At 43.6% G+C, this 13,806-nt stretch overlaps 1 protein-coding gene and 1 pseudogene across 1 annotated transcript; one reads left to right on the top strand and one right to left on the bottom strand.

Moving 5' to 3' along the window:
• Positions 1-427: 427 nt before the first annotated feature.
• Positions 428-10,078, bottom strand: LOC116888971 (annotated as a pseudogene).
• Positions 10,015-11,955, top strand: LOC116888755 (protein FAM133B-like). Its single transcript, XM_032890049.1, has one exon. The coding sequence runs from the start codon at positions 10,077-10,079 to the stop codon at positions 10,803-10,805; it is 729 nt and encodes a 242-aa protein (XP_032745940.1). The 5' UTR covers positions 10,015-10,076; the 3' UTR covers positions 10,806-11,955.
• Positions 11,956-13,806: the final 1,851 nt, after the last annotated feature.

The following is a 13,806-nucleotide window of genomic DNA, read 5'->3' as shown; positions in this document are numbered from 1 at the left end:
CTACCTTTTAAGTGACTATACCTTTTACAGGCATGTACCACCAATGTCCAGTGCTGGGAACAGAACCCAGAGCTTCATGCATGCTAGGCAAGCACTGTACCAATTGAGGCATATCCCCAGCTCCAAAATGTAAGTTGTTTTACATCCATAATATATATGTAATGGTGCCACATAAAGTTGGGGACTCCTTTACAAGCAGACATTGTTATATATTAAGCTTTAGGGTAATAGAATCTGCCCTAAAACATCAGAACATCAGTGTCTTAGTTAGAGTTTTATTGCTGTGAACAGACATCATGACCAAGGCAAGTCTTTTTTTTTTTTTTTTTTTTTCAGGACAAGGCTTGTTTTATTTTTAATGACTGATCTATGTGAGGCCACACAGCCAGGCCACAGCCAGGCCACTGTGTACAGACTTGAGGGAAGTTTATTTCTTGGTTTCTTCCTCCTTGGACAGAGTCTTGATGATCTTTTTCCTTCATGGCCTAGAGGCTTCCTCCCAGCGCTTCGTGTTTCCTTGGTCTTAGACCTGAGCCTCAGCCTGGTTGCCAGTGGCTTCTTGGCGATTCTTGTCTGCCTTCAGTTTGTGGATGTGCTCCATGAGAATCTGCTTGTTTTTGAATGCATTCCCTTTGACCTTCAGGTCCAGGCTATGATACACATGGCAGTCAGTCTTCTTAGATTCCTGGTATCTCCTGAGAAGCGGGCGCAGGACCCAAATCCTTCTCATCCAGGTCACCTTCTCAGGCATCCGAGCGTTGGCAGTACCCTTCCTCTTCCCTGTGCCCATATGCCTGCCCTTCCATCGGGCAAGGCGTTTTTCCAGTGGTGAACACGGGAATGGACAGTCCCAGGCTTCTGGATGATCAGCCCATCTTTGATCTGCTTCCTGATCTGTTGACAGCAGTTGGTCTCGTTGGGGTCCAACCAGACCTTCTTTTTACCACAGTGAAGGACACTATAGGCAAGCCTCTTCTGTCCCTGAGCATACACATGGCTGCAGACACAGCACCGAAAGGCCCAAGGCAACTCTCATAAAGGACAACATCAAGGTGGGAGCATGGCAGTGTCTGGACAGGCATGGTGCAGGAGGATCTGAGAGTTTTACATGTCATCTGAAGGCTGCTAGTGGAAGACGGGCTTCCGGGCAGCTAGGATGACGGTATTAAAGCTCACACCCACAGTGACACTCCTATTCCAACAGGGACACACCTCTAAATAGTGCCACTCCCTGGGCCAAATATATTTAAACCATGCTGGTCAGTATTCAAAATCTCCAAAACTTCCTCTTCTAATTTATACTACCCATACCATTTGGTCATCCCAATCTGTAAAGTCCATATTAGAAGTTCACCTATCCAATTAACTCCCACTCTAGAACAAGTTATACCATTTATAAGTTTCTGGCCTCACAGTTCCTAGTTGCTACACCCTATGCCCTTTGTGGGGTGTTGTGAGACCCCAAAGTGGCCCTACATCAGGAGCGCTACCCACAGAGCACAGATTGACAAAGTGACTGCTGCAATAGCATGAGGGTATAAGGTTTTTAAACCATGTACGTGGGGTTGCTCATCCACGCAGGGAGAGGCAACCCCGAACCCAAAAAGCACACAACTTTTATTCGTTACAGAGGGCAGACTTCAGGAACAGGGTTAGCTGGCCCATTCTCATTGGTGGTACACAGGACAAAGGATCTGGTCAGGTATTGGCTGGCCTGCTCAAGGGGCTGTTCTTGGCTCAGTTGGTCACTTTCCTCATCCAGCCCAACACCTGGCCTTGGAGAATCACTGGGAAAGGGCTAAGTTGTCAAGTCCCTTGGGGGGGTGGGTGAACTGGGTGGGTGGGCAGAGTCAGGATGACACCTTGTGGTTGTTCTCGGGATTCTCCACAGGGAGGGGTAGGGGGTCTTTCAGAGAACAGTTGTTTTTGTTTTGTTTTAACTTTAGCTCGGTCAGAATAGCCTGGTCTTCTGACTCAATATCTTGATCGCCAAAACATTGTCATAGCATTAGGCAACCTGATGCCAGATGTATTTCTCAAAACCTTGTTTTTATAACTTTGTTTCTCATATCTATGAAACTATGACACTTTATTTCTTCAGGGGCCTGGTTTGTAATATTGGCATTGTAAGTGGTTACTAGGTCTCACAATGTCAAGCTTGATCAGGTAAGGGTGCTGGAGAAACAGTACAAAGCCAGAGAACATCAGGAACTTGTCTTTCTAGTTTGGCTTGTTTCCTTTTCCTGGCATCTGTGGTCACAGTGGTGTATAGAAGATGTAGAACCCACCATTCAGCAATTGCCAGCATCCCAGTGGGTAGCAGCCTTTTAGCAATGTATAGGATATTTGGTGGCAGCAGCTCACCCACAGTGCCATGGCAAGCAGCTCCCTTGTCCCTAGCCTTGCCCACTTTTACCTCGCTGCTTTTCTACTGTCAAACAGTGTGAATGTTAGTCTCTACGGGGCAAGACAGTGCCATGTGTTGGCCTACCTTGGGTCTATCCCTTCAACTCTAGAGATAGCTGCTTCTTGAAATGCTATTCTTCCATTCTTTCCAGTCTTCTGTCAGTCATCCTTTGGGGGGGTGTGTCTGGGGGTTGCACGCAGGTGTGTTCATGTATGCTAATAAGTCAGAAAATACATTTGGATGCCAGGAGTCTCCTACCATTTTAATTATTTTGAGATAAGATTTCTCATAGGACTGGAGCTTCTCCAAGTAGGCAAGGCCATCTTGCCAGTAGGTGCATGGGGTCAGCCTGTCTCAACCTCTTATCTCATCCTTATGGGAATTACAAGGAAATGGCATCACCATTGGCTTTGTCCAGAGGTTCTGGGATCTGAACTCAGGTCCTTACACTCTCAAGCAAATATCTTACTAACTGAGCCATCTCCTAACTCTCTATCCCTTCAGTGAACATCTTTACTTTGTAATTCTTTACGTGAACCGTGCTCAAATTACTGGTATGGTTTCTGTCCCCTTACTGCACCCTAATTGATACACGTGACAAAACTAAATGCAAAGAATCCAGGTTGGATTAAATTCCCCTTTGAAAAATGACATCCTGCCACTGACAAACATAAATATTTCAAAAGCTGTCAGAAAACCAATCCACCACTAGCACAAATTTGCAGATATAACAGGCAGAAAAAGGATACAAGCCCACATCTACTGCTACAATAGAGACAGTGGGCTAAGAATCAAAAGAGTGTGAAATAAGTTCAGTTTGGACAACTGTAAAACCTAAAAGAAGAATAAGGACACCCCTCACCCCAACACAAAGCATGTGCTGGAGAAATAGTTCCATGGATAAAGATGCTTGCTTCCAAAATCTAACACACACACACACACACACACACACACACACACACACACTCACACACACTCATACTCTCTCTCTCACACACACACACTCACACACACATACACACACACTAATATAAAATATTACAGAGAGGATCATGTTGGGATCTAAGCATCCATGCCATGCTGCTCACCACCACTATAACTTCAGCTCCACTGGGCCAGACACCTTCTTCTGGCCTCTATGGGCACCAGCATACATGTGCACTTACCCACAAACATTTATGTTATTTTTAAATAATAGTATTTTAAAAATAAAAACTAGATTGGGAAAAACCCCACAAATGTACAGGTTTTAAAAATGGGTGCAGGAGAGATGGCTAAGTGAAGTGGAAACTTAAAGGTTCTTTGCAGAGTCAGTTGTGTCAGATGGTGTTTTGCTGGAGCAAACATGGAAGGACCGTTTAGCCGAAGTAGACACAGGTGAAAGGCTAAGGCAGACTTGTGAAGGAACGTTTCACTGAAGCAGACGCAGGTAAAAGGATGTTCTCCTAAAGCATGCATGTGAAAGGACACGTGATGAAGGGTTCTTCACTAACAACACACTGTATTGGTCCTCCTTACATTGCATAGTTGAGCTGCATTTGCCAGGACTCCATAGAGAGAAACACACCAAAAACCTTCTGGTGGTGTGCTGCCGTTTCTTTCTTGCTGCTTCCTAGGACTCGGGCTGATAGGTAGAATGATGTCAGCTGAGACAGATGCACATGCTGAGGCAAGACAAGTGGTGAGCCAAGCCACATGGAGAACACTGATGTTTGGAGGGAGTATGAAGAGGACTCCATGGACAGACAGGGCTGAGCTTGGCTTGCTTACAGAGCTAGCTGTGCAGCTACCTAGCAGTGACAGCCAGGACTCAGCAGGAGGGACCAGCAGGAGTGCCAGAAGACGTTCTCTGCTCAGCCTCTCTCAGGTAAGCAAATATCAGTGAAGATGCAAGACCAACAAGTTTTGCACAGCTAGCTCTATAAGCAAGCCAAGATCAGCCCCCATCACTGTTCATTAAGTCCTTTTTATACTCTCTCCAAACATCACGTGTCCTCCACAGATCTTGTGTTAGCACCCATCTTGCCCCAGCATGTTCATCTGACGCAGCTGACATCACTCTGCCAATCAGCCTGAGTCCGTGGAAGCAGCAAGAAATTGCTGCTCAGCTACGTAATGAAGGGGGACCAATACATGTGTGTATTTAGCAAAGAATCCCTTATCACGTGTCCTTTCACATGCTCACTTTAGAAGGACATCCCTTTTACCTGTGTCTGCTTCAGCCAAACATTCCTTCACAAGTCTGCCTTTAGCCTTTTACCTGTGTCCACTTCAGAAAAACACTCCTTTACTTGTTTGCCCCAGCAAAACACCATCCAACACAACCGACTGCAAAGAACCTTTAAGTTTCCACTTCAGCTAAGCTTTTAAGAACGTGCGTTGCTCTTACAGAGGGCCTAGTTGGATTCCCACACCCACATGGTAGCTTATACCCAACAGCAGCAGTTCCAGGGAGAATTTTTTGCCATCTTCTGACCTCTACAAGTACCTTGTATGCACACGGTGGACAGATAACTAGATAAAACACTCATACACATAAAATAAATTAATGTAAAAATATGTTTTAAAATGCAGGAGCTGAAAAGTAAGTCAGTGGATATATTGCAAAGCAGATTAGATGTAGCTGAAAAGAAGTAAATACACTGAAATAGATTAAGGCAGTTTCTCTGAATGCTGTGACATGAAGTAACACAAAATTGAAACATATAAACACATTTGAGACTTAGAAGATTAAATATACGAACCTAAGAGAAGCCGGGTGTAGTGGCATATGCCTTTAATCCCAGCACTCAGGAGACAGAGGCAGGTGGATTTCTGAGTTCAAGGCCAGCCTGGTCTGCAGAGTAAGTTTCAGGACAGCCAGGGCTACACAGAGAAATCCTGTCTCAAAACTCACAAATTAATAATAATAATAATAATAATAATAATAATAATAATGATAATGATAATAATAATAGTAGTAGTAGCAGCAGCAGCAACAACAATAACAGTAGTAATGTTAAGAGAACTGTTTATAGTGTGATCCCTTGTATGTAAGAAAGGAAAAGAAAGTGGGGTATGGTTTTGGGGTACCTGAAATTCCAGTACTTGTGACACAATTGGAAGCAAAGATTGAATCTCAAATAAAAATTAAAAACAGTGTGCTCATATTTATTATATTTCCATCGCCAATCACAATGACAGACAAATAATGAAATTAAACGCAATGCATTTGCTGTGTGTGGGGGGCGGTGTAGGCAGGAATGGGACTGGGACTTTAATTGTATGCATTTTCTATTGGTTTCACTTATCAAAGTGGTGCATTGGGCTGGCCTCTCTTTGAAGCAGAAGCCAGGATGGGGTTGGCCACTGACTACTGATCAGGGAGATGTCTGTGAGAGTGAGAAGGGAGGAGCCTTCAGACAATGCAGTTCTGGTGCCTGGGGAAGGCAGGCTGTTCCAGAGATTCTTAACGCTGCAGTGCAGTTCTGGGAAAGGTTTGACAGGCTGATGAAGCAGCCTCAGGCCCAAAATACCCATCAGAACACACACATCCTGCAGAAATGGATCTGCATTGATGTACATGCCATACTTAGTCACTGGCTGCTTGCTACCGGCAGCCTTTGTGAGGGACTGTGTGTGTCTGCACTGATGCCGTGGTAGATTCAGACAGCAGGCTGAGGCCATCTGTTACTTATGTTCCTCGGAACAAGAGATTAGAGTGGCATATTTCCGTAGCTGCCACATCATGAGACTAAATTTTGTATCGAAAAGAAAGGAATGAAGACATTTTTTAGACAAAGGCTAAGTGAGCTTATCACTCATGTGTCTTCTATGTCAAATAAATTTCCTTGTACATCTAACCATCTCTTTGGCTTTGAACCAGCAGCCTGGTACTGACACTTTGTAGATGTAGCATGGCTTTCTGTGTCACCTAAGGACCTCTTAAGGATTTGCTTCAAAAAGAAATATTTTCAGAAGGACAGGATGGGATGGAAGCAGCAGTGGGACGAAAAGAAGCTAGGGAACATTTGGGAAAGAATTCAATAAGTGTAGGGGCCAGCAGCTGACTCAGCAGCCTGATGTACTCAGTGCGATCACCAGAACCTGCATGGTAGAAGGAGAGAACCCGTTCCAGCAAGTTGGCTGCTCTCTTAGTCCGTGCTCTATTGCTGTGAAGAGAAACCTTGACCAAGGGAACTCTTATAAGAACAACATTTGTTTGGGGCTGGTTTACAGGTTCAGAGGCTTAGTCCATAGTCTACAATGTAGGGAATAGTGTAGCACACAAAGAAGCATGTTAGCTGAGAGTTCTACATCCAGATCTGAAGGCAGTAGAAAGAGAGAGACACTGGGCCTGGCTTAAGATTTGAAACTGTAAAGCCCACCCCCAGTGACGCACTTCCTCCAACAAGGCCATGCATACACCAAAGAGGCCACACCTCATCCCTCTCAAGTAATGCCACTCCCTGGTTACCAAGCCTTCAAATCTGTATCTATGAGGTCAGGACCTTTCCTATTCAAACCACCATAGCCTCTGACTTCTACATGCACACACGAGTGTGTACTTGTGTACATGCACACAAACATACCACCCACATAAAATAAATTTAAAAATCAACAAATATGAAGATAAATCTATTGGCATTATTTATTTAAAAATTTAAACATGGGGCTGGAGAGATGGCTCAGTGGTTAAGAGCACTGACTGCTCTTCCAGAGGTCCTGAGTTCAAATCCCAGCAACCACATGGTGGCTCACAACCATCTGTAATGGGATCTGATGCCCTCTTCTGGTGTGCATGAAGACAGCTACAGTGTACTCATCTATAATAAATAAATCTAACAAAAAACATTTAAATATGATCTTGATTTCCTGTAACTATAGAAATGAACCAAATTCCCATGGTGCATACCTGTGATTGCAGGACTGGGGAGGATAAGGCAGGAGGATTTTGAATTTGAGGCTAACCTGGGCTAAGTAGAGAGAGAATCTCTCAAAAGACAAATACAACAATGATTAATTGGAGTACATTAAAAATGAAATGAAGCCAGTCGTGGTAGCGCACACTGGTAGGATTTGCTGAAGGAGGCAGGGGCAAGAGGATCACGAGTTCGAGGCTGGCCTGGGGTACACATAAAAATAATGAAATGAAAATACTAATATGTAGAATTGGAAGTGGGATTGGAGGTATGTTAAGGTCTGTGCATTTGTCATGAGGATTGAAGGACACAATTTCAATTCAGATTTCAAACAAGTTACATGAAAATTTAGGAGAAATGACTGTAGGTCTGGGGAGATAGCTCAGTAAAATGCTTGTCTTTGAGCATGAATACCTGAGTTTGATCTCCATATCCCATGTAAAAATGCCAGATGGGTGGTACACTCTTATAAACTCAGTGTTGGGGAGGCCAAGACAGAAGGATCCCTATGTGGTAAACGTCAGTCCAGTGAAAAATCCTATCTTATAAGACAAGGTGGGTGGCCGTCCTAAGGTTAATCTCAGGTACACACACACACAACACACACACACACACACACACACACACACACACACACACACACACACACACACAACACAATGAAATTACTCAGGATGTAAATACTTTTCTACTTTTCAGGGGGGAAAAAGGATGACTCAAAGGGATGAGCCGGAAGGCCTAAGGGCAAAACTGGGAGCCACGAGACTTTATTACCAAGTCTCAACACCTAAAGGAGTTTCTCAGCTGGGTTTTAAAACTGCTTTAACCTAGTGCCTCTTAGGTGGGTCGTTTGTGTGTGTGCCTGTGTGCCTGTGTGTGTGTGTGTGTGTGTGTGTGTGTGTGTGTGTGTGTGTGTGTACCATGTGCATGCCTGGGGCCCTCAGAGACCAGAAGAGAGCATTGGAGTCTGTACAGGGAAAATAATTAGTAGAGTCATTATATCTTAGGTGAACATCAGAATGAAGTTGTTTCTAGAAGTTTGTAGACCTTGAAGAAATGGTTGTAGAAAATAGTGATTATTTTTCTGTGACTTACAGAGTTGTTTTTCTGAGGGCACTTTCCAGTTTTTGCATGTTTTACTCACAAGTACTGCAAACAGTGCACAATAAGGACAGAGATTGTGATGTGCTCCTTCAAGAAACATATAGATTAGGTCAGGGGCTTTGCTGTGAGAAACTTGCTTTACCTCCAAAACAACGTTGGGTGGGAATCAATAAATATGTTTCTATATGATAGTTTGAGGTTCAGTCCATCAGAGGCTGGACCTCCCTGCTGTCTTCAAGGCCACATTTCATCTTGGAATGACCTGCTTTCTTTGATCATTCCATGTAACTCAAAACAGGATACCCTATAACTAGAGTCGCAACCAGTTATGAGATGCCATGTGCGTGCTGGGAATTAAACCCAGGTTTTCTGGAGGAGCCATCTCTCTAGCCCTTTTTTTCTGGTCATTTGTTTTTAGCCTGTTTTTTTCCCAGACAATGTCTCACTTAGCCCAAACAGTCTCTGAGGCTGCCTCATAGCAACTAGACTAGAGCTAACATTTACTGGCAAATAGATTTCAGCCTTGTAAAATCCGAAGCAGAGAAATCGTCTGAGCCTGTCTGGACTTGTGACCTAGTAAACTGGAGCCTAATCATCGTTTTACTTGCTGAGTCTGTGGTGATTTTTTTTTTTTGTACAGCAGTAGAAAATCATATGTTGTCTCCTCAAAATATGTCCACCACAGTTGGAAATAGGTTTTTATAGATGTCATTCAGTTAAGATAAAATCATAGTGGAATAGGGTGACACCTACTCCAATGACTGCTAGCTCTTTAAACATTTTTACTTAAAAAGCATGAGGGGGTAGGGAGATCACTCATGTCACAGGACACATGTGGAGGTCAGAAGACGACCTCAAGAAGTTGGTTTTCTCCTTCTAACACATAGGCCCTGGGGATTAAACTCAGGTCATCAGACTTGGCGACAAGTACCTTTTCCCTGGCTGCATCTCTCCAGCCTGCGTCTTTATAAGGAGAGTGTCTGGCAATGAGCCCAGGGATTTGTCTGGTTCTTCCTCCCCAACATTGGAATTACAAGCATGAGCCACCATGGCCTGCGTTTATCGAGTTTTGTTTTGTTACAATAGGGTCTCACCATGTAGCTAGCCCAGCTGACCTGGAACTTGCTATATAGACCAGACTGGCTCAAGATCGCTGCCTCTTCAGTGCTAGGATTAAAGGTGTGCCCCATCATGTCTCGCCACACCCAGGTTTTTTTAAATATGGGTTCTGAGGATTGTATTCAGGTCCATGAGCACTTCAAGGTAAGCAGTTTACTGAATGCTTCCCACTCTTTCGGGATCAACAGCACCCATAGCTCACAATTAATGGGTAACTCTAGTGCCAGGGGATCCAGCATCCTCCTCCTTGGGCACTGGCACACTTGTTCCATACATTTTCAGACATACAGGGTTTGTCTGGTTTGTGGGGTTTGAATGAGAATTATCCTCCATAGGCTCAGATGTTTGAACACCTGGTCCCCAAGTGATGGTGTTTGGGAGGTTTAGGAGGTGTGGCCTTATTGGAGAAAGTGCGTCACAAGAGGAAGGCTTTGAAATTGTAAAGACCCGGATTTACGGCGGGGGAGGGGGCCGGGGGCGGCGGCGCTTCGGCTCCTTCTCCGGCCTGCTCTCTCTGTGGCCTCACGCGCCTTCGGCCGGCTACCATGGGGAAGCGAGACAATCGCGTGGCCTACATGAATCCAATAGCAATGGCTCGGTCAAGGGGTCCAATCCAGTCTTCAGGACCAACAATCCAGGATTATCTGAATCGACCAAGGCCTACCTGGGAGGAAGTGAAGGAGCAGCTGGAAAAGAAAAAGAAGGGCTCCAAGGCTTTGGCTGAGTTTGAAGAGAAAATGAATGAGAATTGGAAGAAAGAACTAGAAAAAAATAGAGAAAAAGTATTAAGTAGAAATGAGAGCTCATCCAAAAAACGACAGAAAAAGAAAAAAGAAAAGAAGAAATCTGGTAGGTATTCATCTTCTTCTTCATCGAGCTCTGATTCGTCCAGCAGTTCTTCAGATTCTGAGGATGAGGATAAAAAGCAAACAAAAAGAAGGAAGAAAAAGAAGAGCCATTGCCATAAGTCTCGCGAGACCTCCGCGTCGGATTCAGACTCAGACAGCAAGGATGGTTCAAAAAAGAAGAAGAAGTCAAGGGATGTAACTGAAAGAGAAAAGCGAGTCAGCAAAAAGAGAAAGATGTATGAGGATAAGCCTTTATCGTCTGACTCGTTGTCAGAGTCAGACTGTGCAGAGGTGCAAGCGAAAAAGAAGAAAAGCGGTGAAGAGCGAGAGAGAACAACAGACAAAGCTAAAAAGAGAAGGAAGCATAAGAAACACAGCAAGAAGAAGAAAAAGAAGGCTGCCAGTGCAAGCTCAGACTCGCCGTAGCATCCAGAAGACCAGGGTCCTCACAGAGTGCGATGTCGAAGGAGCTCTCAACTGTGAAGATTATGACATACTTAGTAACGTGCATGAATCCCCTTGTTTTTAGACTTGTCCTGGACTAGTCAGTAGCCACTTGGATTCCGCTGTGTGAAAGGCCATGGATGTTGCCTGCTGCTTGAACACCTTTTCCTCTTCCAGTGCTTGGTGACTCTGGGAGAGTGTACTTTGCAGTCATACTAGCGGTTAAGATACTTGGAATAAAGCTAATATTTTTTACTAGAAGTACTTAAGAATAAATCAACAGGAACTGAATCTGGATCCATATTTTAAGATGTAACCAGAAATAATGAGATGACTCTAGTAAAAATTTTCAAAGTAGGGATTACATTAATATTTCAAAATCCTTACTCTGTAGATAAGTATATTTTAATTTTTCCCCACGTATGCTTTGATTTGCTTGGGGAAGGAGCTTTTAAAGAGGGGGTGGTTTGCTATCTCTTTAGCTACCAGAACAGCGTGCCTTTGATCTCACACATCCTACTGACACAGTAGCCATGCTTCCTGGGAGGGCAGAGCTGGGCACCGTCTGTCCTGCCCTGACTGAGGTTAATGACATCCTTAGACTTTGTCATATGCTGCTTGGAATGAACCAGAAGTACCCGGCCCTTTGCAGCATGAGAAAGCCCCCAAAGCTCTGGAATTGCCTCCACATCAGTAATAACTGAATGTTTTTAGGGTTACGTTGTGTTGCGTCATTTGAACTCATTTTGACTACACTTTGGCTTTGGAGAGGGATGGTTTAGTAGACACTGGTACTTTCTGAGCTGGACAGCTGACAGTTGTAAAGCGCATGTGTTACACAAGTTTTAACCAGTCAGGCGATTTCTACGTAGCCAGTGATAGACACTTCATGTTTTGTATAAACTTTGTTTAGGCTGCAGTGTTTAGCTTTTAACTAACTCTTGCTGTCTTAAGTTCATAACTTTTTAATGGCACACTTTCAAGATATTTAGCATGTAAAAAGCAGGACTTTTGGTCTTTGTTTTTGACGGCTTCATATTGAAGCTGAGACTTACCACAAACAAGTTGAGTGGCAGGCCTGGTATGCTGTATCTTGTTACATAAAGCTATTGCCAGAATCTTAGTAAACACATGTTTTAAAAAAACAAACAAACAAACAAAAATAAATTGTAAAGACCCTCTCTCAAAACAAAAAAGAAAACCTTAAAAACAAAGTAATATAAACACATAAATTATATATATATATATATATAAACATGAGTGTTATATGTTTTCATTTATCTATTGATATGACCAAGTGCTACTAGTGATTTAATTTTTTCTTTATTTTTTTCAGACAGGGTTTCAGTACTAGCCCTGGCTGTCCTATAACTCTATATAGACCAGGTAGCCTCAACCTCACAGAGATCTGCCTGTTTGACATGGGGTTGGGCTTGACATTTCTTTCCTCTCTTTAAGAGCAGAATGTGCTCTTAACAACTGAGCAATTCCTCCAACCCTCTATATCTTAGTCACCGTTCTATTGCTATGAAGAGACACCATGACCAAGGCAACTCTTGTAAGAGGAAGCATTTAATAGGAGCTGGCTTACTAGCTGAGAGTTCTGCATCCTAATCTGCCAGCCAAGAGATTGGGCCTGGCATAGGCCTTTGGAATCTCAAAGCCTATTCCCAGTGACACACTACATCCAACAAGGCCACACCTCCTAATCCTTTCAAACAGTGCCACTCCCTGGTAAGTAAGCATTCAAATCTATGAGTCTATAGGGGCCGTTCAAATGATCATACCTTATTTTTTTAACATAAATTTAGTGTGGGGGCTGAGGGTGTGCATGCTACAGCAATCGTATGACGACCAGAGGACAACTTCAAGAAGCTGTTTCTTACCTTCCATCATGTGGGTCAGAGGGATGGAGCTCAGGTCATCAGGCTTGGGGTCAGTGTCTTTACCCACCAAACCATCTCATTGGCACTACATTTTTTTTTTTTTTTGATTCTTTTTTTCGGAGCTGGGGACCGAACCCATGGCACTACATTTTAACGTTTGTTCTCACTCAGTGTGTTACTTCTAAGCTTCCCCTCTTTGTTCAACATATGATTTGTTTTGAGACAGGGTCCCACTTTGTAACTGGTCTCAAATTCACAGAGACTCACCTACTTCTACCTCCCAAGTACTAGGATTAAAGGGATGCCCAGCTCAAAGCCTGATCTTAAATATGTCTAAAAAGTGAATACAGTTGGGTATGGTGGCCACACCTTTAATTCAAGCACTGGGAGGCAGAAGCAGCTGGATCTCTTGAGTTTCAGGCCAGCCTAGCCTACAGAGCAAGTTCTGAGACAGCCAAGGCTATACAGGGAAAACCTTGGCTTGAGAAACAAAAGAAATGAATACAATGCAGGATTTCTATCCTGTCTTGGTGCATGTTGGTGGTCCTTTGTCCCCTCAATATATGTGCACAGGGTACAGTTAAAAGCTCCAAAGAGAAAGCTGGTTTGTGTCCCCTTTCATTTGCTTAGCCTTGTTTTGTACATGTGTTCCTATGACTCGTGAATAGATTCTTGTTAACCCTTCACTTCCCTGCATGCGTATTTTCTTATACGCTGTGAATGTATGACAATATAACCGGCACCCTCGGTCTTGTGTTCACGTGAAAGTACAAGTCTTTATTCCTCTGGACTGCCTGAGCAGTGCTGATCCCATGCTCATGAAGGAGAATGGAGAGATTTGAACTCTGCTAGTTGGAGATAAAGCTGTGCCTTTCCATGGGTCAGTGCTGCATATAATACACAACAGAATGTTAAGGCGTGGCAGCTTCCTAAGATTTTAATTTGTCACCATTGTATTGCAGAGTAAATTCTGAATAACCATTTTATGAGGGGGGAAAAGGGACATGTGGCTTTTGTCCTTTGTTCTGATGTATTTCCCATTGTCAAATAAGTTTAAAATGTCTATGATTTAGAACATAGGAATGAATTTTCAAACT

This window comes from Rattus rattus, chromosome X (assembly GCF_011064425.1).
Source record: "Rattus rattus isolate New Zealand chromosome X, Rrattus_CSIRO_v1, whole genome shotgun sequence".
In the NCBI taxonomy this organism is placed as follows: domain Eukaryota; kingdom Metazoa; phylum Chordata; class Mammalia; order Rodentia; family Muridae; genus Rattus; species Rattus rattus.
This window is presented reverse-complemented; position numbering and strand designations above follow the sequence as displayed.

Coding starts and splice junctions, on each gene's coding strand:
- LOC116888755 (XM_032890049.1), top strand. CDS start 10,077: ATGGGGAAGCGAGACAATCGCGTGGCCTACATGAATCCAATAGCAATG.